This window comes from Lytechinus variegatus, chromosome 15 (genome assembly GCF_018143015.1).
Source record: "Lytechinus variegatus isolate NC3 chromosome 15, Lvar_3.0, whole genome shotgun sequence".
NCBI classification, from domain to species: Eukaryota; Metazoa; Echinodermata; class Echinoidea; order Temnopleuroida; family Toxopneustidae; genus Lytechinus; species Lytechinus variegatus.
Genome location: NC_054754.1, coordinates 6,180,201 through 6,200,899, shown reverse-complemented (window position 1 = coordinate 6,200,899; position 20,699 = coordinate 6,180,201). Strand labels below are relative to the sequence as shown.

Genomic DNA, 20,699 nt, shown 5'->3' with positions numbered 1-20,699 from the left:
GAGATGAAGATGAAACCAATAAATGCCACATGATTAAGTTTGATATTGAGATCCTTCGAACATTGCCCCCCCCCCCGTAAAATGTTTTATGTTTTCTTGAAAGACCAGTTAATTGTAGGATATAAAACATTCAGAAAGTGGGTGTTTACAGCAAATAAAAAAGGTGACTACTAATATTCTTTTATATAAAATTAAATAAAATAATGTCAAAATCCTAATGATTACAACAGAACGAGAGAGAACATACATGTAAAAGAAACATGAATATAAACAAAACCTTTTTTTTGTATTTGTAGAAAAAAAAATGGTGTAACCTAACCAGTATTTTTCAAAAGAATCTAAGTTTTCATTCAAATTTTTCATAAGAGATAGCCTATTCATTAAGCGAAGACGATGTAGGTTTCACCTATTCACGTCTAGATTGTAATTTCGTGAGATTTGTAAATAGTTGTGTAGTCTCACAGTTACATTTTCTTCATTAATTTTGATCAATCTGGGGCCCGTATGGCAAGCCGTATTGATATATATTGTGATTTTGTGATATCACGAATTCGAATTACTGATATCACGAATTCGAATTACTGATATCACTAATTCGATTTAGTGATATCACTAATTCGATTTAGTGATATCACCAAATCGAATTAGTGATATCACTAATTCCCATATGTTTTTCACACAAATCCCTTTTTTGATATCAAGAAATAGAATTTGTGATATCACTAAATCGAATTAGTGATATCACTAAATCGAATTAGTGATATCACAAATTCGAATTTGTGATATCACTAAATGAATTTGTGATATCAAAATTCGAATTACTGATATCACGAATTCGAATTACTGATATCACTAATTCGATTTAGTGATATCACTAATTCGATTTAGTGATATCACCAAATCGAATTAGTGATATCACTAATTCCCATATGTTTTTTCACACAAATCCCTTTTTTGATATCAAGAAATAGAATTTGTGATATCACTAAATCGAATTAGTGATATCACTAAATCGAATTAGTGATATCACTAAATCGAATTAGTGATATCACAAATTCGAATTTGTGATATCACTAAATGAATTTGTGATATCAAAAATTCGAATTAGTGATATCACTAATTCGAATTAGTGATATCACTAATTTGATTTAGTGATATCACTAATTCGAATTAGTGATATCACAAAATGACAAAAGAAATTTAGCACTCATGTTGTGAAAGATATCGCTTTGATTTCGAACTTTACCTCAGTGCTAGAATTCACGTGGTATTTTGAGCTTTACTTTAGTGCTAGAATTCACGTGGTATTTTGAGCTTTACTTTAGTGCTAGAATTCACGTGGTATTTTGAGCTTTACTTTAGTGCTAGAATTCACGTGGTATTTTGAGCTTTACTTTAGTGCTAGAATTCACGTGGTATTTTGAGCTTTACTTTAGTGCTAGAATTCACGTGGTATTTTGAGCTTTACTTTAGTGCTAGAATTCACGTGGTATTTTGAGCTTTACTTTAGTGCTAGAATTCACGTGGTATTTTGAGCTTTACTTTAGTGCTCAAATTCAGCTCTGTTTCTATCGCTAGTTTAGCGTTTTAATTCACTTGGTATTTATTACATTGATGCAAAAAATAACCTGTGATCTAAACCTTTACATTAGTGCAATAATTCAGTTCTGATTTTTTTTGCACTTTATTCGTTTAAATCGATTGGCAACATATCAAGAATGAAATTAAGGATATGTTGCCAATTTCTATGTAAGCATTCAGTATTCTCTTTTGACGTATGATATTTTGGGGTTTGTTTTTTTATTACAAAAAATGAACAACTTATACTTTCTTTTTTGGTTGAAATTTAGTTTTGAGTGGCACATTAGACAAAAAAAGGAACGCTAATTGTGCAAAAATTGGCAACATATCAGTAATTCATTTCGTGATATGTTGCCAATTTGTTGTTTTTAAATATTATTATTTTTTCGACATCGCGTCTACTACACACTCTCGCTAAACTACACTCACGTTGCCACAATCTTCATGTGCCAATCCATCATTAATTATCTCTTCATGTTTTATGGACAATTCCAAATTTGAGTAATATGGCGGCTAATGTCAATGATGATGTGGTACCAGACAGCGTACTCTCAAGAATGAGTAGAACTCTGCGAGAAGTGGAAACACTGATTTTGAACGATGAACGTGTATTGGCGAAGGTAAAGTTGGACGCAGTGAAAGTAAACCTCGAAAGAGTAGCCGCTGGTCTCAAAATACCACGTGAATTCTAGCACTAAAGTAAAGCTCAAAATACCACGTGAATTCTAGCACTAAAGTAAAGCTCAAAATACCACGTGAATTCTAGCACTAAAGTAAAGCTCAAAATACCACGTGAATTCTAGCACTAAAGTAAAGCTCAAAATACCACGTGAATTCTAGCACTAAAGTAAAGCTCAAAATACCACGTGAATTCTAGCACTAAAGTAAAGCTCAAAATACCACGTGAATTCTAGCACTAAAGTAAAGCTCAAAATACCACGTGACTTCTAGCATTGAGGTAAAGCTCGAAATCAAAGCGATATCTTTCACAACATGAGTGCTAAATTTCTTTTGTCATTTTGTGATATCACTAATTCGAATTAGTGATATCACTAAATCAAATTAATGATATCACTAATTCGAATTAGTGATATCACTAATTCGAATTTTTGATATCACAAAATCGTATTAGTGATATCACTAAATGAATTTGTGATATCAAAAATTGGAATTAGTGATATCACATATTCGATTTAGTGATATCACTAATTCGATTTAGTGATATCACTAATTCGATTTAGTGATATCACTAATTCGATTTAGTGATATCACTAATTCGATTTAGTGATATCACAAATTCATTTTGTGATATCACAAATTCGAATTAGTGATATCACTAATTTCTATTCATTTACTACACAAACCCCTTTTTTGATATCACGAAATAGAATTCGTGATATCACAAATTCAATTCCTGATATCACTAATTCGAATTTTTGATATCACAAATTCATTTAGTGATATCACAAATTCGAATTTGTGATATCACTAATTCGATTGAGTGATATCACTAATTCGATTTAGTGATATCACGAATTCTATTTCTTGATATCAAAAAAGGGATTTGTGTGAAAAACATATGGGAATTAGTGATATCACTAATTCGATTTGGTGATATCACTAAATCGAATTAGTGATATCACTAAATCGAATTAGTGATATCAGTAATTCGAATTCGTGATATCACAAAATCACAATATATATCAATACGGCTTGCCATCTGAGGCCCGTTGCATAAAACTTTTTACCTGAGAAAACTCAGGTTGTTTTTACCGGAGTTTTTGCCCTGTGCTAAAGTCAATGGCAGAAATCAGACTAACCTTAGTTTTCAGTTTTTACCAGAGTTTTCTCAGGTAAAAATTTTTATGCAACAGGCCCCTGATCCTTGTACCACATCGGTAAATTTAGGATCCAAGATATTTCATTTCAAGCACTATCAACCTTTGTATTCCCTCTTATGTAACATGTGGATAGTGGACGAACTGATGGTGGACAAAATGAATGAAGACGAGTTGGCAATTGGACAAATTGGCATAAGACTACTGTAATTGGAAATAATCCATACCACCATACATTATGATATCCTTATCTTTATTACAGGGCCAGGAAAAGTTGATTCCGGATGTTCTAGATGCTTTCGACAAGTTTCTGCGCGGGGACGTCATTGACTTGGAACAAAACCGAGATCACAAAGATGTCACGAACTACATTATGAATCATGATATGCTTAAAAATGCAGGGTAAGACTGTGAATTTCCTTGGAAATGCAAAACGAAGTTAAGGTGAGGATGATGATGGTGGTGATGATGATGATCGATGGTGATAATGATGATGGTGGGAAGAAGTAGATGATATATTGTATAGGTACAAAGTTTGGACGTGTCTAAAACAAGGTGGTTCACGCCCCACGAGTCTTGCCTGATTTCGGGATCAATAAAATATGCAACGCAATCTTTTGATCCCTAGATGACCTTTGATCTTATCATCTTTAACACAGGTGTAGTAGTACCAAAATATCATTTGTACCGAGTCTAAACGCAATTGAAGCAGATATAAAGAAATGAGAGGAAGTTGAAAAAACCATTGAATTTGATTGGACAAGACCTTTTTGACCCAGATGACACTTTGAGCCCATAATCCTCATAGAGACGCATGTAGTATTACCGAAAGATCATTTGTATCAAGTGCGAACACAACTGATGCAGAAATAAAGAAATTAATGCAGTTTGAACGTAAACTTGACTTTTTTAAACCCCCAATAGCTACCTTTGACGCCATCCTCTTCAACAAAACACGCGTGGTATTACACAAAGATCATTTGTAACACAGGTGTGAACATAACTGATGTAGAAAAAAATGAGAGCAATTTGAACAAAACCTTGACTTTTTGTCCTATACATGTAGATGACATTTGATCCATCATCCTGAACACCGCATACATTCGTAATTCCGAAGCTTCATTATTCCGAACGTTTGTTATTCCGAAGGTTCGTATTTCCGAAGGTTCGTTCTTCCGAAAACAAAGTGGGGTTCGTAATGTCGAAGGTTCGTTAATCCGAAAACGAAATGAGGTTCTTAATTCCGATGGTTCGTTATAGTCCGAAATTGTAATGATTAACGAACCTTATTTCGTTTTCGGACTAACAAACCTTCGGAATAATGCCATAAATGTTCGGATTAACGAACCCTTTTACGTTTTCGGATTAACAAACATCGAGGTATATGCAATTTACGTGTTTCGGAATTACGAACCTTCGGAATAAAGAATCTTCGGAATTACGAACCTTCGGAATTGTGTAACCCTCAACAACACACATGTGGCATTACCCCCATGACAATTTGAACCAAGTTTGATCCAAATTGATGCAGGAAAGTATAAATGAGAGAACAAGTTAAACAAAAACTTCAACAACGAAAAAGAATGAACATGACCTCATATCATGTGATTTTTTTACCCCTAGATGACTTTTTACCCCATGGGATCACATGTGGTATTACCCAAGGATCAAGTACCAAGTTTGAACATAATTGATGTAAAGATTAAATAAATGAGAGCAAGTTGAACAAAAATTTTGATATTTTCGAACAGACCAACAGATTAACGGACTACTATAGTAACAGGTTAACGGACCACCAGGAACAGTGATTATTAGGTCTCTGCTGAACTGCGTTCGGGTGAGACAGACAATAGGACCTTATACTAGGCCTATATACATGATTAAATGCATGCCAACATAGGCCTTATGGCAGGTTGAATTCCGGGAGAGGATGTCAACATTTAAATATTTCTGTCGTCTAGTAGAGGTAATAGGAAACTGAGATGTTCACGCACTATAAAAAAAATGGTGCTTTTTTTTTAAATGTTTTTTTATAAAAAATAAATAAATAAAGTTTCCAAAGTGGCTGCTGAAGGAGTTTTAGAATCTAAAGTTAACCTTTAAAGGTTCCAAACCCTCTAAGAACCCTTTTCTAAGAGTATAAAGTCTGGAGAGAAGCAGTGATGGTTAATGGTTACCTCAATACCTGTCTAAATGCCACCTATTTCTGTATGAAACTTATATAGGAAAGAGAGCGTCCCTCAACTGATAAGTATCATGGAATTCTGCTTTAGCCAGGAGCTTGAAGGCGAGCGAGACCCACTATCTCTACATGGAGAAATTCTACGTAGCATCATTAGTAATTTCATCACGAGCGTAAGTATTTTAAGGACTTTTCATTTGAGGGTACTGTAAGTCTATAAGATCCTTTCAAATGACGACAAGACTTTAATGATACCACTTGGTATCCCGTATATAGTAATAGACCAATTCAAAACGACTAAAAGTTATGCCTTTCTTTTATTCGATCCAATCTAAACTCTTTTTTTTTGGTTCTTTACACTTTCTTTAGGACAATGAAAAGGTCAAGGTCTTCAAGGACCTTTTGCCATACGTGGTGAATGCACTCTCCTGTGGTGTCGATGACTTGGAAAAGCTGGCTGGGAATGCCATAGGGTCTAAGCACAATCACGGGGAACTGCTGGCTCCATACGGGAATGACATAGCAGATGCATATCTGGACGATAAGTGCGAAGGAACAGCAGTTGGAAGTAATTAGTTGTTACTTTTTTGTATTGTATATATATATATATATATATATATATACTTTTAACATGATTCAAATACATCCTTTAATAATAATAACAATATAGGATATTGTGTACAGAGCACGTATCCACTTTGAGGCGCTCCTATTACTCCGGTTAAGCTCGACAACCGATTCTGGTGCTCACTGCTTTTTGAGGAAGTACTTCCTTCGTGGTCTTTGCTTAACACAGTTAATAGGCACCTTTCGCAAATCTCTACAACGCGAGATTAGAGTCGGGTAACTCAAAAGTTAACGATTAATCATAGACTCGAATTTCTAGATTGATTATACATTACAGTCGATACAATCAAACGTAGAAAACTGTTTTACAATCATTGCCAAGCCTTGTGTTACAGGCCCTATAGATCTTGCTTTTCGTGTGCAAAGCTCTTTCATACGATACCAGCATGCCATGCCATGCCATTTGCCTGCCTAAGCTCGCGGCGGGACTGTACCTGTATCATGGCTATGACTCCAGCTGGCTGGAGACATGCGAAATGTAGATTATGACATGGATAAGAAAGTGGTTTTTCAAACAAATCGAGTACATATTGAGTAAGGAAAAACTTACCGAATTAAGGCTTAGATATAGATCATTACAGTCCATCGAATCGATATTGCATTTAATGTGCATTATTTGTGGATCACTGGCAATTGATTCCATGAGTCAGATCACCTCTCAAGCCGAATCATTTCCCATGCGTTGACATGTACACAGCATGCAACAGGCCGTCTAAATTTGCGGAGTTTTTTTCTTTTGATTGCACCTTCTATATAAACGATATGCATCTAGGAGGAACCAAATTTGGATTTGGAAAGTCGTCCTAAATCAGATATATCGCTGTTACCATAGTAGCAACCAGAATTTTGCACACGAAACGCAGATTGAATGTTTCCGTTCCAGATGCGAAACGAAAAAAAATCTCATGTCACACAATTTGCATTACAGGACGGAGTTTTACAACCATGACGACGGGCCCAAAAGTCTCTTCCAAAATGAACTACCGTTCTAAATAAGCGTACGCGTCCTCAAACGAAAGGTGGGGAATGTGTAATATGGAGTAAAGTTTAGTTATAGATCAGCGAAATGGCATCAGACAATTCTTGTCATGAATTCATTGAGAAAAAAAAGTGACCAAAAGAGGCCAGTTAGTGGAAAACTAATACCATGCAATATGATAACTGCCCCCGACAATACAGTAGGCGCAAAATGACTTCCTATTAAGTTTACTACTACGAATAGCACCACTGGGGGATCCAGCAGAGCTGGATACAATTCCATTTTATGGGCGTCATTCTTATAGTTGGCACATGAGCCTTCTACTCGAGATCCTCGGTTGGCCCTAGCACGGCTGGACCGTACCTCGTCTTTATGCATGAAAATCCAACCACTGAGATATCATGAATTTATAAGCATATAATTGACAGTTGGTGAAAATCACTAACGGAAGATTATGAACGCCAATGTGGTATTCAGACCAAGTTTGTTTAATTTCTTGGTACAGTGTCACTGAAAAGTATATTCCAGTACAAACCGGAAGTGATCCTTACCAGAATAGACCGGATTTTCGTGAAGATGGAAAGCATGGGAAGCCGTGACAAGACGTTTCTCTACATGATTTTGGGTGACGTAGCGAAGAACAACTCAGAAGTAAGAAAATTACATACTTTCGTCAAATGAACTCAAGAAAGTCATCATTATAGATATCTTTTTCGAATTACACATTGTTATCTTTTAAATAATGTGTTGTTACAAAATTATGCAAGTGCGGACCCAGCCGGATTAGAAACGATACCATTCCGGGGGCCAAATTGTTTTTAACATACCCGGTCTCCCAAAACTATTGTATCTTACCGGGCTGCCGCGCTTATCCGCGTTCATTAAAAAAACCCTTAAATATTATCACAGCCAGAGGCAAGAGATGAAAATCTGGGAAAGCGAGAAAGATGAAGAAAAAAGACTACTTAGGAAAAAAGATAGGATATGGAAAAATAGACATATTAATTGGTTTGGAAATTATTAATAACCATTGCCTTTTAGAAAAAAAAATGTTTTGGTCATCACCGCCTTCGAAATTCACTGGCTCACAGATTAACGATTTGCATGATTTTGAAGAAAAATATTACAAAATGACTTTCATCACATGCCCTGTGATGAAAGGAATCCCTCACGCAGAAGGACAGAAATAATCTCCTGGCATTTTTAGCTGTCCTTTCTTTCTTTCTTTCTTATTTTTAGCTTTTCGTACCTCATATTGACTTGATGTTTGAAGATGTTTGTGATCCGGGGCTTTCAACCACGTGCTTCATGACTCTTGCAAGTCTCTCCATTGATCACGCCAAACACTTCGTCAAACACATAGACAGGTGTCTGAAAGCCTGGGACCTCGCCCCGCATATCGTATCTTACGCCTCCAGAATAATTGCCAGCGTTGGACGAGTTAACAAGGTATCTGAAGAAGAAGTAGTCAATAACTAGCACTGGTGAAGTCGTAAAAGTTGTCTATCAAGACAGCCATTCCTCTTTTATGTGCATTAAGTTTACATGCATATTTTGATTTATGATCATGAACAAGAAATATTGATTGAAATTGTCTTTTTGCTCCAGAGATTCCCTGATATATTGGATGTATTTTGTAATAAATGTACCCATAGACCAATTAAAAACATGACGAATAACTGTCCGAATTACTTTCCCCAAGGAAATTCAGATTTAAAACAAACAGTAGGGGGGGGTAATGAGAATACTGTTAGGAAGAGGCCTCGACCAAAATATTATTTCAAACTTCAAAGCATTAGAAGATTGTTCCATATTGGTGAACTTCGAGAATTAACGTTCTCCCCATATTGGTAACTCCTGGGGAGCGTTCCATGAAAAGACTTGACGGTTGCTTCATCCAACAAATCCTGGCTTTAATATTCGACAGTTCCCATAATAACAGTGCTTCTCAGCCAAGCAAATTCAAGGGAAGTTGTCAGATCTGGCCATTCGTCAGAAGACGCATGCTGATGACATGCTCCTCTGGTTATCCTTGTTCAGAAACACGCCGAGAGTTGTTTGAGGATCCTTTCTGAGAGAGTGAAAACCGTAGATGCCATATGGATCTGCGGCATATTAATGGAGATGAAAAGGATAGGCGAGGCGTACAAGGAATGTCTTGCCGTGTATCGACCACAGATTGAGAAACTCAAGACCTGTCAACAGATGGGTGTACCGGACACGGTCCAGTCCATAATAGATTTCCTTGATGACAGAAGGTGAGTAAACAAATGTCTTAGATGATGCTTCAAGTAATACACAATCCGGGCTGCTGAAGAGTGGTCAAACTATGTATATTCGGAAAGTTCACTGCTTGCCGGTAGCATCCACATTCTTTGATCAAATGCAGTGATCGTTGTCAAACGTAATTGCATTATTGTATAATCTTGATAAAAGTTTTGAACATTGTCTGTGTGTTTCGGTTGATTTTATCAAAGGAACTTCAAAAATCAAATTGGATATAAATAATGAGGATTTTTTTTGTGTGAAGTAACTTGTTGTCTTGGATGTGTATCAGTCAGTAGAAGTGAATCCTGGAATTTGTCACACCATTTTAATAATGTTATTTCCATTGGAGCAGTATGCCAAATCGACTTTGAATCACCAGGCAGTATAATCAGCAACCATAGGAAAAGGTCATATCCGATCTGTTCTTTGAACCTCGAGAGATTCTAGTGAACGGAAGAGTAACGAATTTTTATAATCATGAAAAGGAAGTATCCAGATATCATTGATGGTAAATAATTGACAATTTTCCCCTTTTTTTACATTAGTCTTCAGGGTCTAAGTGAAGAAGTGGCAGAGCAACGAGAGGACATCGATAACTTGGATTCTCGAGTGACGAGCAACGAAAACGAAATTACGAGAATCGACGAGACCGTGGCCCAACAGGGTGACGAGATCCAGAACGTGAAGAACGAAGTTACCGAGCAGGGCGAGAGGCTGGATGAGCTTAAAGAAGTCGTAGATGAAACAGTTGAGAAGGTGGAAGAGCTTGACCACAAGGTAATGAGATGCTTCTTGTGATCTTAAAAACAATTCATAGTCGTCTCTCAGATTTTTGCCTAAAACACAACTATACCAAGTTGATTCTGACGTTAACAAAGTCACAACATGTTTAGGATATTCATTTGAAAACATGTAATTAAGACTCATTCCCAAATAGTGAATTAAATTTTAATTCTCTCCAAAATGCAGACTATCACTAATGCACCGAAATGGTCACGTGACGTATCAAAGCTGTTGAACCCAGAGCACGAACATGACTGGAGATTCTTGGCAGTTCGTCTCGGCTACTCGGGTGAAGACATCCGTAACTGGGCCCTGTCACCAGATCCTACCATGGCCATCCTGGCAGAGTGGTACACAACTCACAAGAGCAGCGACGCCACCTACGCCATACTCAGTGCCCTTGAGGACATGGGTAGGACTGATGCTGCAGAAATCATCACAAAGTCACTGGGAGAAGCAGGTTTGGATACTTTTTTTGTTTTCAAGCACGATTAGCTTCTTCTCATTAGCCTCCTTATTAATGGGTGTCAATGAGCCTTTTCAGCAGCATATTTCCTGGTTGCCTTTCCTTGACCATGCATGTTCTTAAATCGGAGGTTTTTATGCCGTTTTGTGCAGAATCTTTAATCCCTGATTGTACATATGACATAATAACCAATCCGAATATTTCAAGATAATACTGAATAGGTTAATTTGTAGTTCGCCAAATAATGATCATGTGCACCCAGTTGAAGGTAGTTTGATAGACTGTAACTATATAGTTTTTTTATGTAGAGAGTGTTCGAATGTACTTAATAAATAGAACCAGAAACCGAATAACCTCACATTTATTTCAGACGTTGGTCGGACTTTTGAGGGTGGCATCTCAATCCGATAGTAATAAAGAAGTCAAATTTTGTACGAGAAATACTTGAGGAAATACTGTTGTATTTATGTCTCTAGGCGTATCCCGCCACACGCCTTTGCTTTAAGGCTATATACGCCTTCTTTTATAAACCGTCATGAAAAACTAATTTTCTTATGAATTTATGTTTACGAAAAGAGTAGACATTTTGAAATGGAAGAAAATAAATGTTGATTTGAATTGAATTGAATTGATTTGGAAATCCATAAAGAGCAAAGCCCAGACCAAAGATGTAGTCAGAAAACTGATCGAGGGAAGCAGACGAAAGACCACATCGTAACTTTGATAGAATTAAAGAAAATTTGGCGGAATCCAATATCACATTTCAGAAAAATGATCTTTGTCGAAAGATAGAGACGTTTAAATGCCCAGCATGCTGTTCTCAATCGAATTTGTTACCATGGTTACCAGGGCTCATGGCATCTATACAAGGAAAAGGTGCTTCCTGAAGAACAGTGTTTATTTAATTGATATCAAATTCATTAATCGAATGGATGTCAGGGAATTCAGGTACTCTGTCATTTCATAAAAACTAGTCACAAATTAAAAGATTTGACAGTTTTACTAAATGTACCACCTTCATATAGAAAGAGAAACATTACTGTGCAATTCACCACATTGTCAATGGTTTGAAAATGATCTAAGTATGACTAGTAGAACCTATTACACTCAAAGGAAAATCCACTTTTTTACAGAACTGCTCGTGCCTCAGGCGCCACCGGATGAGTCGGAGAACCCCCCGACAGTATTCCTCAGCTATCAATGGGATCATCAGTCAGAGGTGAAAGCCATCAGAAAGCATCTTGAGATGGCCGGGTTTCCCTGCTGGATGGACATCGGTCAGATGGGTGGAGGAGATCAGTTGTTCGCCAAGATCAGCCAGGGAATGCGGACATCCAAGGTGGTACTGTGTATGGTGACCGAGAAATACTCTAACTCGGAGAATTGCAATAAGGAGGTGAGGTACTTAAAATGCGACATATGAGCTCTCATGTGCATATGGATCGTAACTTGCTTGGTTTGGGTGGAGCAAGTTATGGTTATGTTACGTCGCCTCAAAAGCGTGAATGAATTCCATTTTAAAAATATGACTATACAGCCGGGCTGCTAAGACAATAAAATCCATATTCCAATTATGATTCCGTGCATTCTTAATGTTAACAAATTCAGGTGATCCTTATCAATCCGAGACCGTACCTCCAAAAAGTTTTCGTAATCCCACCATTACAACACACATAAATAATAACCCCACCCCCCCCCCCCTCCCAAAAAATATATTCTGCTGTGGTTGCGATCTTACAACAAATAAGTCCACGCAGATTAAAGTCACATCGTTCTATTGATTCTCCCATAATTGTTCAAATTTAGAAAGTTTCTTACATGAACATGATATAACCATTTCGTGATTCGCTCTATTACAGTAGCTACGAAAGGAGCGGTAAATTTGTGAAAGTGCTATATTTAGGGCGTTTAAAGTAAATAAATATCGCTGATGTGGTTTACGGTACACCATGTGGAGTGTTATAGAAGCAGTGGATAGAAGAAGAGAGGAAGTGGATAGGCGAGAAAGTGGAGATTTGAGAATAGAGTATTCTTTCTTGAGAATAGTCCTGAAAAGGACTGTAAACCAGAAGGAATGTTGAGTTAGAACAGCTTGAGTAGTAGAGCTGATGAGGAGATGCTGGCTTGCGTCGGCGAGTAGAGATGATGAGTTTACAGTCCTTTTCAGGACTATTCTCAAGAAAGAATACTCTATTCTCAAATCTCCACTTTCTCGCCTATCCACTTCCTCTCTTCTTCTATCCACTGCTTCTATAACACTCCACATGGTGTACCGTAAACCACATCAGCAATTGTACATGCCACCATGCAAACCTTCAAACAACATCTAAATAAATATCGTTGGCAAGTTTTGTTCTAGAACAGACCTGAAAAAAAAACATATTTGGAAAATTTGACAATAGTTTGTGTGTGGATATCTTGATATTGTGATAAATTAACTCATTTCTGATTTCTTATCCTATTAAAGGAGAAATATATTGATTATGAATGTGGTCTTATTATATATCAATGGAAAGGTAATGATGTGGGGATGATCAGTGGGTCATTCAAAAATACCGAAAATAATACAAAAAAGTGAAAATCGCCGATTAAAAAACGCTAAAATGCCCCTCCGAAATATGCCTCGCATCGGTCTCTGAATTGACTGGAATTTGATGACGTCACTGTCTGTACGAGAGGCGTGATTGGCTCTCCCACGTGAAGCTCCACTTGCATGCAAAACCTGTTGCGTGGGTACGTTTTCTCCACACTGTCACTGAATACTTCTATCACGAAATGAAAGAAAACCCAGAATTTTATCTAGATTTGGATTTTCAAATTGATGATTTTAAAGATGAAGAGAATGATGATGAAGTGATCACAACACAGTGAGGTAGTTGGAGGTAAATAATGGGGGAACAATGCCGATGATTATGATGAAAATTCAACTTGCCTGACGATCACAAGTAAAGTCATGTACATGCCGATTCGCTACCAACTCATGCAGCTGCTGCTACAAGTGGTAGCTCTACGTACACCGCGCGGGCCAAATTAAATCCATGAAAATGAATAACCACATCCAGACAGAGTCTATCATAAGAAGGAAAATAATGATATAACTGTACTTACAAACAAGTGAATAATCCGAACATGAAAGCAAATCAACTCAACGAATAGCAGCAGACGATATGCACCGACGATAAACGTCATGTGGCTGGGATAGATTGTCACTCGTTCTGTTAGATGTAATTTGTAACTCATTAATTTGACAAAATTGCGAAACTCGGGGAATTATTTATATATATGAAATATAGTAACATCTCTTATTATTTTTTGTATTACAATAAAACCTCTTTGAAGGAAAACGTTGAGATAAACTAAAATTACTTTTAAATCCCCCCCTCAACATGCGTAGCTTGTATGTCATTGCAAACAAACCATCGCAAACATGCACGTATTGCTGATTGAGAGCTGTGCAACACGTGCATAGATCTATTCTCTCAGCTCAGTCTCAGCCAAGGCGAGCAAACAATACGGCATGTGTTGTTGTGATGGTTTGTTTACGATCACATAATGCTACGCATGATGGGATGATCTTTTACATCTAATTTTAATTTAACTCAACGTTTTCCTTCAAAACAGGTTTTATCGTAATTCAAAAAATGATAAGAGATGTTACTATATTTTTATATAGATAAATAATTCCCCGAGTTTCGTAATTTTGTCAAATTAATGAGATAAAAGTTACATCTAACAGAACGAGTGACAATCTATCCAGCCTATCGTCAGTGCATATGCCATATCGTCTGCTACTATTCGTTGAGTTGATTTGCCTTCAGGTTCGGATTATTCACTTGTTTGTAAGTACAGTTATATCATTTTCCTTCTTATGATAGACTGTCTGGATGTGGTTATTCATGTTCAGCATGAATTCAATTTGGCCTGCGCGGTGTAGCTGGCACTTCGAGCAGCATGAATTGGTAGCGAATCGGCATGTACATGACTTTACTTGTGATTGTGTTGCAAGTTGAATTTTCATCATCATCATCGGCGTAATTCCCCCAATTTACCTCCAACTAGGTCGCTGTGTTGTTTCACTTCATCGCTGTGTTGTTTCACTTCATCATCATTCTCTTCATCTCAAAATCATCAATTTGAAAATCCAAATCTAAATAAAATTCTGGGTTTTCTTTCGATCATTTCGGGATCGAAGTATTCAGTGACAATGTGGAGAAAATGTACCCTTGCAACAGGTTTTGCATGCAAGTGGAGCTTCACGTGGGAGAGCCAATCACGCCTCTCGTACAGACAGTGACGTCATAAAAAAATCCCCAATTTCGCGGACGTAATTCTGCGTGTTTGAAGCATTCAGAGAGAGAACTTTAAACTATCAATTAACTGAGTTTCATCCGTCTCCATGATAAATGATGTACACCATCGTGTTCTCCTTATTTTCTCCTTTATTGTGATATATGATTCTCCAGTTTTACGATTTTCAATATATTTCTACTTTAAGGTGAACCTTGCCAACCTGTTGAACAAACCAATCATCCCTATTCTCATTGACCAGACCCAGTGGCCGCCTCAAGGTGCCATGAGTATGTTATTCGCGCAGCTTTTATACATCCAGTTTTACAACAACAGGGAATACGTGAGAGGAGAGAAATTCTGGGAGGACGCCAAGTTCTCGGAACTTTTGGGACAGATTTCCTATCATGCGAATCCTGATGAAAGCATGGTTGCTGATGGTATGAAAGCTCAACTTTTAGCGTTTAGTAAAGAGTTCTTGTGTATACCACACAGCTTTTTCGTCTCATATGCGCACTATAGAAGTTTGCGATTTTAAGTAAATTCCTAAAAATTATATTATATTAGTCATAATAAGGTAAACTTGCATGTATGTCGACCTATCGTGAGTCGAATCCCGGAGTCGAATATGCTAAAGTCAAAGCATTAATCCTATCTAGGCAGGGGAGGGGGGCCTCGGAGGCCCCCCCCCCCCCCTCAACGAGTCACGCGATATTTGCGCCGCGCAAATTTTTTTGACCGTGCTGCTCGCTGACTTTTTACTTTCAAGTCTTGCGCAACTTTTGAGACCAATTTTGCGTCAGCCGGGTACGCGGTTCCGAAGTTACGCAACGTTATGTAAGTGCATGTAAGACCAAAAATTGCTCAAAAACGTCATTTCGTGTGTAAAGTCAATGTAAATTATGTTTTCAACCAAAAATCATAAATGTATGATTATTTTTAGTTTTGCTTGCCCAAATGCATGTATTTTATGCTGTTTATGATCTTAGAAGAGTCTCCAATGAATTTCATTGAAAAAACAATGAAAAACAAAAGGTCCAAAAAACAAAGAAATACATAAGAAATTGCAAAAAACAATATAATGCATAAGAAATTGATCTGATATCACAATTTTTTTCATGTACACTTGCTAAGAACATCACAAAGAGTTTCTATGTCAAAAATTAGAACATTTGAAGCTTTATTTATAGAGTTAGAGGAAAAAGTATGATTTCGCATACTAATTACGCATAAATGAGCATAATTATGTTAAAACGATTTGCATGAAAAAAATTACTATACAGATTTGTAGATTATACCCTAGACAACCTGCGTGCCAATTTTCGGCGCGATCACGCAGTCGAAGGCCGAGATCTCAAGGGGGGCCTGGGAGCCCCCTCCCCCGGCCATATGAACTCCCAAAATACCCCGGCCTAGATCATAGGGTTAAACCAGATGATAATAATAATGGTGATGACGATGATAATGATGATGGTGATAATGATAGTGATAATAATATCAATAATGACAATGATGATAATTATACTACTAATAATAATGCATTTTATAAGGCACTATATCCAATTTGTTAGAGATGCTCAAGGCACGCCAGTGAGAGGAGCAAGCAAAATAACGAAATATCTATTTCTTTTATAAGAATATCGAGACTGGATTCCACAAGTTGAAGATAAACCCGTCACTGTTAAAAAGGTTCCGGAAGAGTCCAGAAGTGCACCTGTCCAGCAGAACCAACCCGTGGTAAGAATTTCCATCACAGTAAAGCCAAAGCCATATATTAACTGCGACTTAAGTTTAAATGACCAGAGTAAAAAAAACAAACATGAAAATATGTGATATGATCATCTAAAAATGGAATACCATACTAGCCGTATGTTCATCGTTACTCTAACTCAACTCACAACTTCTATTCATATTTTTTCAGGAATCCACGGAAGCTCCGTCTGTATTCATCTCCTACCAATGGGACAAGCAACCTGAGATTAAAAGGTTGTTCTCGCGTCTTACGAGCTTGGGATACCATTGCTGGCTCGACATCAACCAAATGGGTGGTGGGGATCCCCTCTACTCCAAGATTGACAAAGGAGTGAGAAATGCGAAGGTATGATACAATCATCAGCTCTTCTTTGAGAATGAATTGAATAAGTGCTGCACTAATTTTACCGTGGACTGTGGTTCCTGCCAAACTCATTGTTGCCTTGATGCAACATATTTATGTTATATTAACAGAATCTAGTTTATATTTAGAACTTTCAAGAAGAGGGATTTTCTTTGACTCTCAATTTCTGCAATCCTAGAAAATCGAACTTCAGCTTAAGTGTACTTTAGGAAATTCAATGTGGGATTATGGTATGCCATAATGAGAAACAGAAAAGGTTTGTAAAACCTTATCATCTCAATACTGACTCTCTATTCACTTTATAGGTCATCATATCCTGTGTCACATCCAAGTACTCAATCTCTGCCAACTGCAGAAGGGAGGTCAGTCTCTCCGATGCACTCCGTAAACCCATTATTCCTCTCCTGTTTGAAGAAATGACATGGCCACCAGAAGGGCCGATGAGTATGACCTTTACTCAGCTTCTCTACATTGACTTCACCGAGGAAACAACTCAGGCTTCCTTTGATGATGAAAAGTTCGACGAACTCATCGATAAGATTAAGGAACATGCCGAGCCGACACTTCAGCTAGTGCCTGCCGACGAACAGACGGAGGTAGAGAAGACGATTCAAGAACAATCGTCAATATCTGCACTTAGGAAAGAAGGGCTAGCTGAGGAGAGTGAGATAAGAGACACATCATCCCTCGTTGATGACATTAAAAATGACCCCAAGTCTACCGATGCAGCTCCCATATCGGTTGAGCGAAGTGCCACTCCTCAAGAATTTCCACCCACATACTCAGTTTCCCAGCAGCAGAATAGCCCAGCTGACACAAAAGCTGTTGAAGCAGTTCCTGTAGCTGTTGAAAGAAGTGCCACTATTGAGGTCTCCCCAGCAACAGACGCAGTTCCTCTGCATCAGAACAGTCCAGATAACACCAAGCCTGTTGAGGCAGCTCCTGTAGTTCTTGAGAAAAGTGCAACCCCTCAAGTATCCCCAGCAATCGAAACAGTTATTCCCCAGCTTAACGGTCCAGCTAAACAGTCAGCTACAGAACAACCGCTCCAAATGCAGTATCGTAACTCACCTGAAAAAACATCTTCTCGTCCTTCATCTGAACAGAAAAACAAGAAATCGTCAACCTGTGTGGTTATTTGACGGCTTTTATTACTTTCGGGACTGGTTTTGTGTCAATCTAATGTGTTTTTAACAAACTTTTGTGATTTATCACAACATATTTGTTAAAGGTCAAGTCCACCTCAGAAAAATGTTGATTTGAATCAATAGAGAAAAATCAGACAAGCACAATGCTGAAAATTTTATCAAAATCGGATGTAAAATAAGAAAGTTATGACATTTCAAAGTTTCGCTTATTTTCAACAAAATAGTTATATGAACGCGCCAGTTACATTCAAATGAGAGAGTCGATGATGTCGCTCACTCACTATTTCTGTTGTTTTTTTATTGTTTGAATTATACAATATTTCAATTTTTACGAATTTGACGATTATAGAATCTCCTTGCACAAAATGTTAAAATAATGGAATTCCACATGTTCAGGGAGGAATGAAACTTCATTTCACATGACAATGATGAGAAAATAAAAATATTTCATATAATAAAATACAAAAGAAATAGTGAGTGAGTGATGTCATCAACTCTATCATTTGGATGTAACTGGCTCGTTCATATAACTATTTTGTTGAAAATAAGCGAAACTTTAAAATGCCATAACTTTCTTATTTTACATCCGATTTTGATGAAATTTTCAGTGTTATACTTGTTGAATTTTTCCCTTTTTATTCAAATCAAGTTTTTGTTGGGGTGGACTTGTCCTTTAATTAATCTATGTCTTATGTTTGTCAGGGGAGCCCATTCACCAACAGTTAATAGTGTGGTCTTCGGTTAGCCCTGAATAAAAACAAACTTATAAACATAAAAATATGTATATCAGAATAAAAATCCTATATATGAAAATATCAAGTGAGTTGCAATCAGTTGTAGAACTTAACCGTGCAATTAATCTTCGATGAACTTTTAAAAATGGCAACTTTGGCTAAACAATATATTGTGACTATGTGACTTTTTGCCTTGCATGATGTTTGTGATGGACATCACTATAATTCAGCCTTCTCGGAGTTTAAGGTAGAAGAACATGAACGGATTAATTCATATAGCAGTGAACTAGCCGTTTATCAAGAGTCATCCATTAGACTCTTGAACAAATGAGATGGCTGAGTGGCATATGTCTTGTTCGTTCAAAATTATTCTTCCAAACCTATTTTGAATATTTTGCAGCTGAGTTATGTCAATGCTTAAATTTTCTTTAGACTATTTAAACTAACCACCAAGGCTAATTTCTAAATAATTCGTTGTTCGAACCTTCACTATCATTAAAACGGAATTCAGTTAAATAGAGAAAGATTCAACTTAAAGCATGCGAGTCTACAACAGGGGCTGCGGAACAGGGGGGCTTTAGCTTCCACCTTTTTTTTCCAAAATCGTGTACAAAAACATAAAAATTGCCATCTGATTGCGATTTTTTGGCATGGACAGTCCCCCGTTTTCGACTCGGTCCCCCTTTCAAAACTGTTCCCCGGCCCCTATACAAGTTTTATCAGTGATAGGGAGAGCAATAATTCCTTAATTCATAACTCCAGAAATATATTAAGGTAGAACTTTAACATTATATTATATACATATATTGAAAGTAAAGCAGACCAACGATTGAGCCTTATGGCACGCCAAATTTATTAAATAATAAATGAGGCTTAGCTCTCTTTAACTTGGTCACTTGTTGTCGATCACTAAAATATGAATTGAATGAACCATGGAGCTAATAGCTCCATGAATGAACCAGACTAGTCTTATTGCTACAACACAAGGTAATTCATGAAAAAGTATCTCGATGAGGACTGCCCGCCGAGAGTTAGCTGACCTGTAGGTTTTCCTTAATTTCTTTGTCTTTGAAACCATCTCTTTAATCTTAACTATCGACTGGAATTTTTGTTGACTATATTCACGATTTTGACATTATATAGAACAACTGATGTATTATTGTAGACCCACCCCCCCCCCCCTCATCGTCGTTTTAATAGAACAGCTGGGTTATTTTTCTTTGCTGGTCAGCCATGATCCCAAAAATATTGGCAAAAGATTATGTTTTTATATTAAAGGACAAGTCCACCCCAACAAAAACTTGATTTGAATAAAAAGAGAAAAATTCGACAAGCATAACACTGAAAATTTCACCAAAATCGGATGTAAAATAAGAAAGTTATGACATTTCAAAGTTTCGCTTCATTTCACAAAAACAGTTATATGAACGAGCCAGCTACATCCAAATGAAAGAGTCGATGATGTCATTCACTCACTATTTCTTTTGTTTTTTATTGTTTGAAATATGAAATATTTTGATTTTCTCGTCATTGTCATGTGAAATGAAGTTTCATTCCTCCCTGAACACGTGGAATTCCATTATTTTAACATTTTGTGCTTCAGACAAGGAGGTCCTAATCGTCAAATTCGTAAAAATTGAAATATTGTATGATTCAAACAATAAAAAACAAAAGAAATAGTGAGTGAGTG

General features: G+C 37.0%; 1 protein-coding gene across 1 annotated transcript in view; it reads left to right on the top strand.

Moving 5' to 3' along the window:
- The window catches only part of LOC121429235, a 29,929-nt gene extending 11,520 nt beyond the window's left edge, over positions 1–18,409 (top strand). Inside the window, exons 5-17 of the mRNA XM_041626198.1 lie at positions 3,682–3,821; positions 5,645–5,774; positions 5,971–6,169; positions 7,713–7,858; positions 8,447–8,656; positions 9,248–9,465; positions 10,021–10,252; positions 10,445–10,718; positions 11,858–12,120; positions 15,220–15,451; positions 16,648–16,748; positions 16,933–17,109; positions 17,433–18,409. Of these exons, the coding sequence (XP_041482132.1) occupies positions 3,682–3,821; positions 5,645–5,774; positions 5,971–6,169; positions 7,713–7,858; positions 8,447–8,656; positions 9,248–9,465; positions 10,021–10,252; positions 10,445–10,718; positions 11,858–12,120; positions 15,220–15,451; positions 16,648–16,748; positions 16,933–17,109; positions 17,433–18,269 (3,159 nt within the window). The 3' untranslated portion in view covers positions 18,270–18,409. The remainder of the gene's footprint in view (positions 1–3,681; positions 3,822–5,644; positions 5,775–5,970; positions 6,170–7,712; positions 7,859–8,446; positions 8,657–9,247; positions 9,466–10,020; positions 10,253–10,444; positions 10,719–11,857; positions 12,121–15,219; positions 15,452–16,647; positions 16,749–16,932; positions 17,110–17,432) is intronic.
- The last annotated feature ends 2,290 nt before the right edge of the window (positions 18,410–20,699 follow it).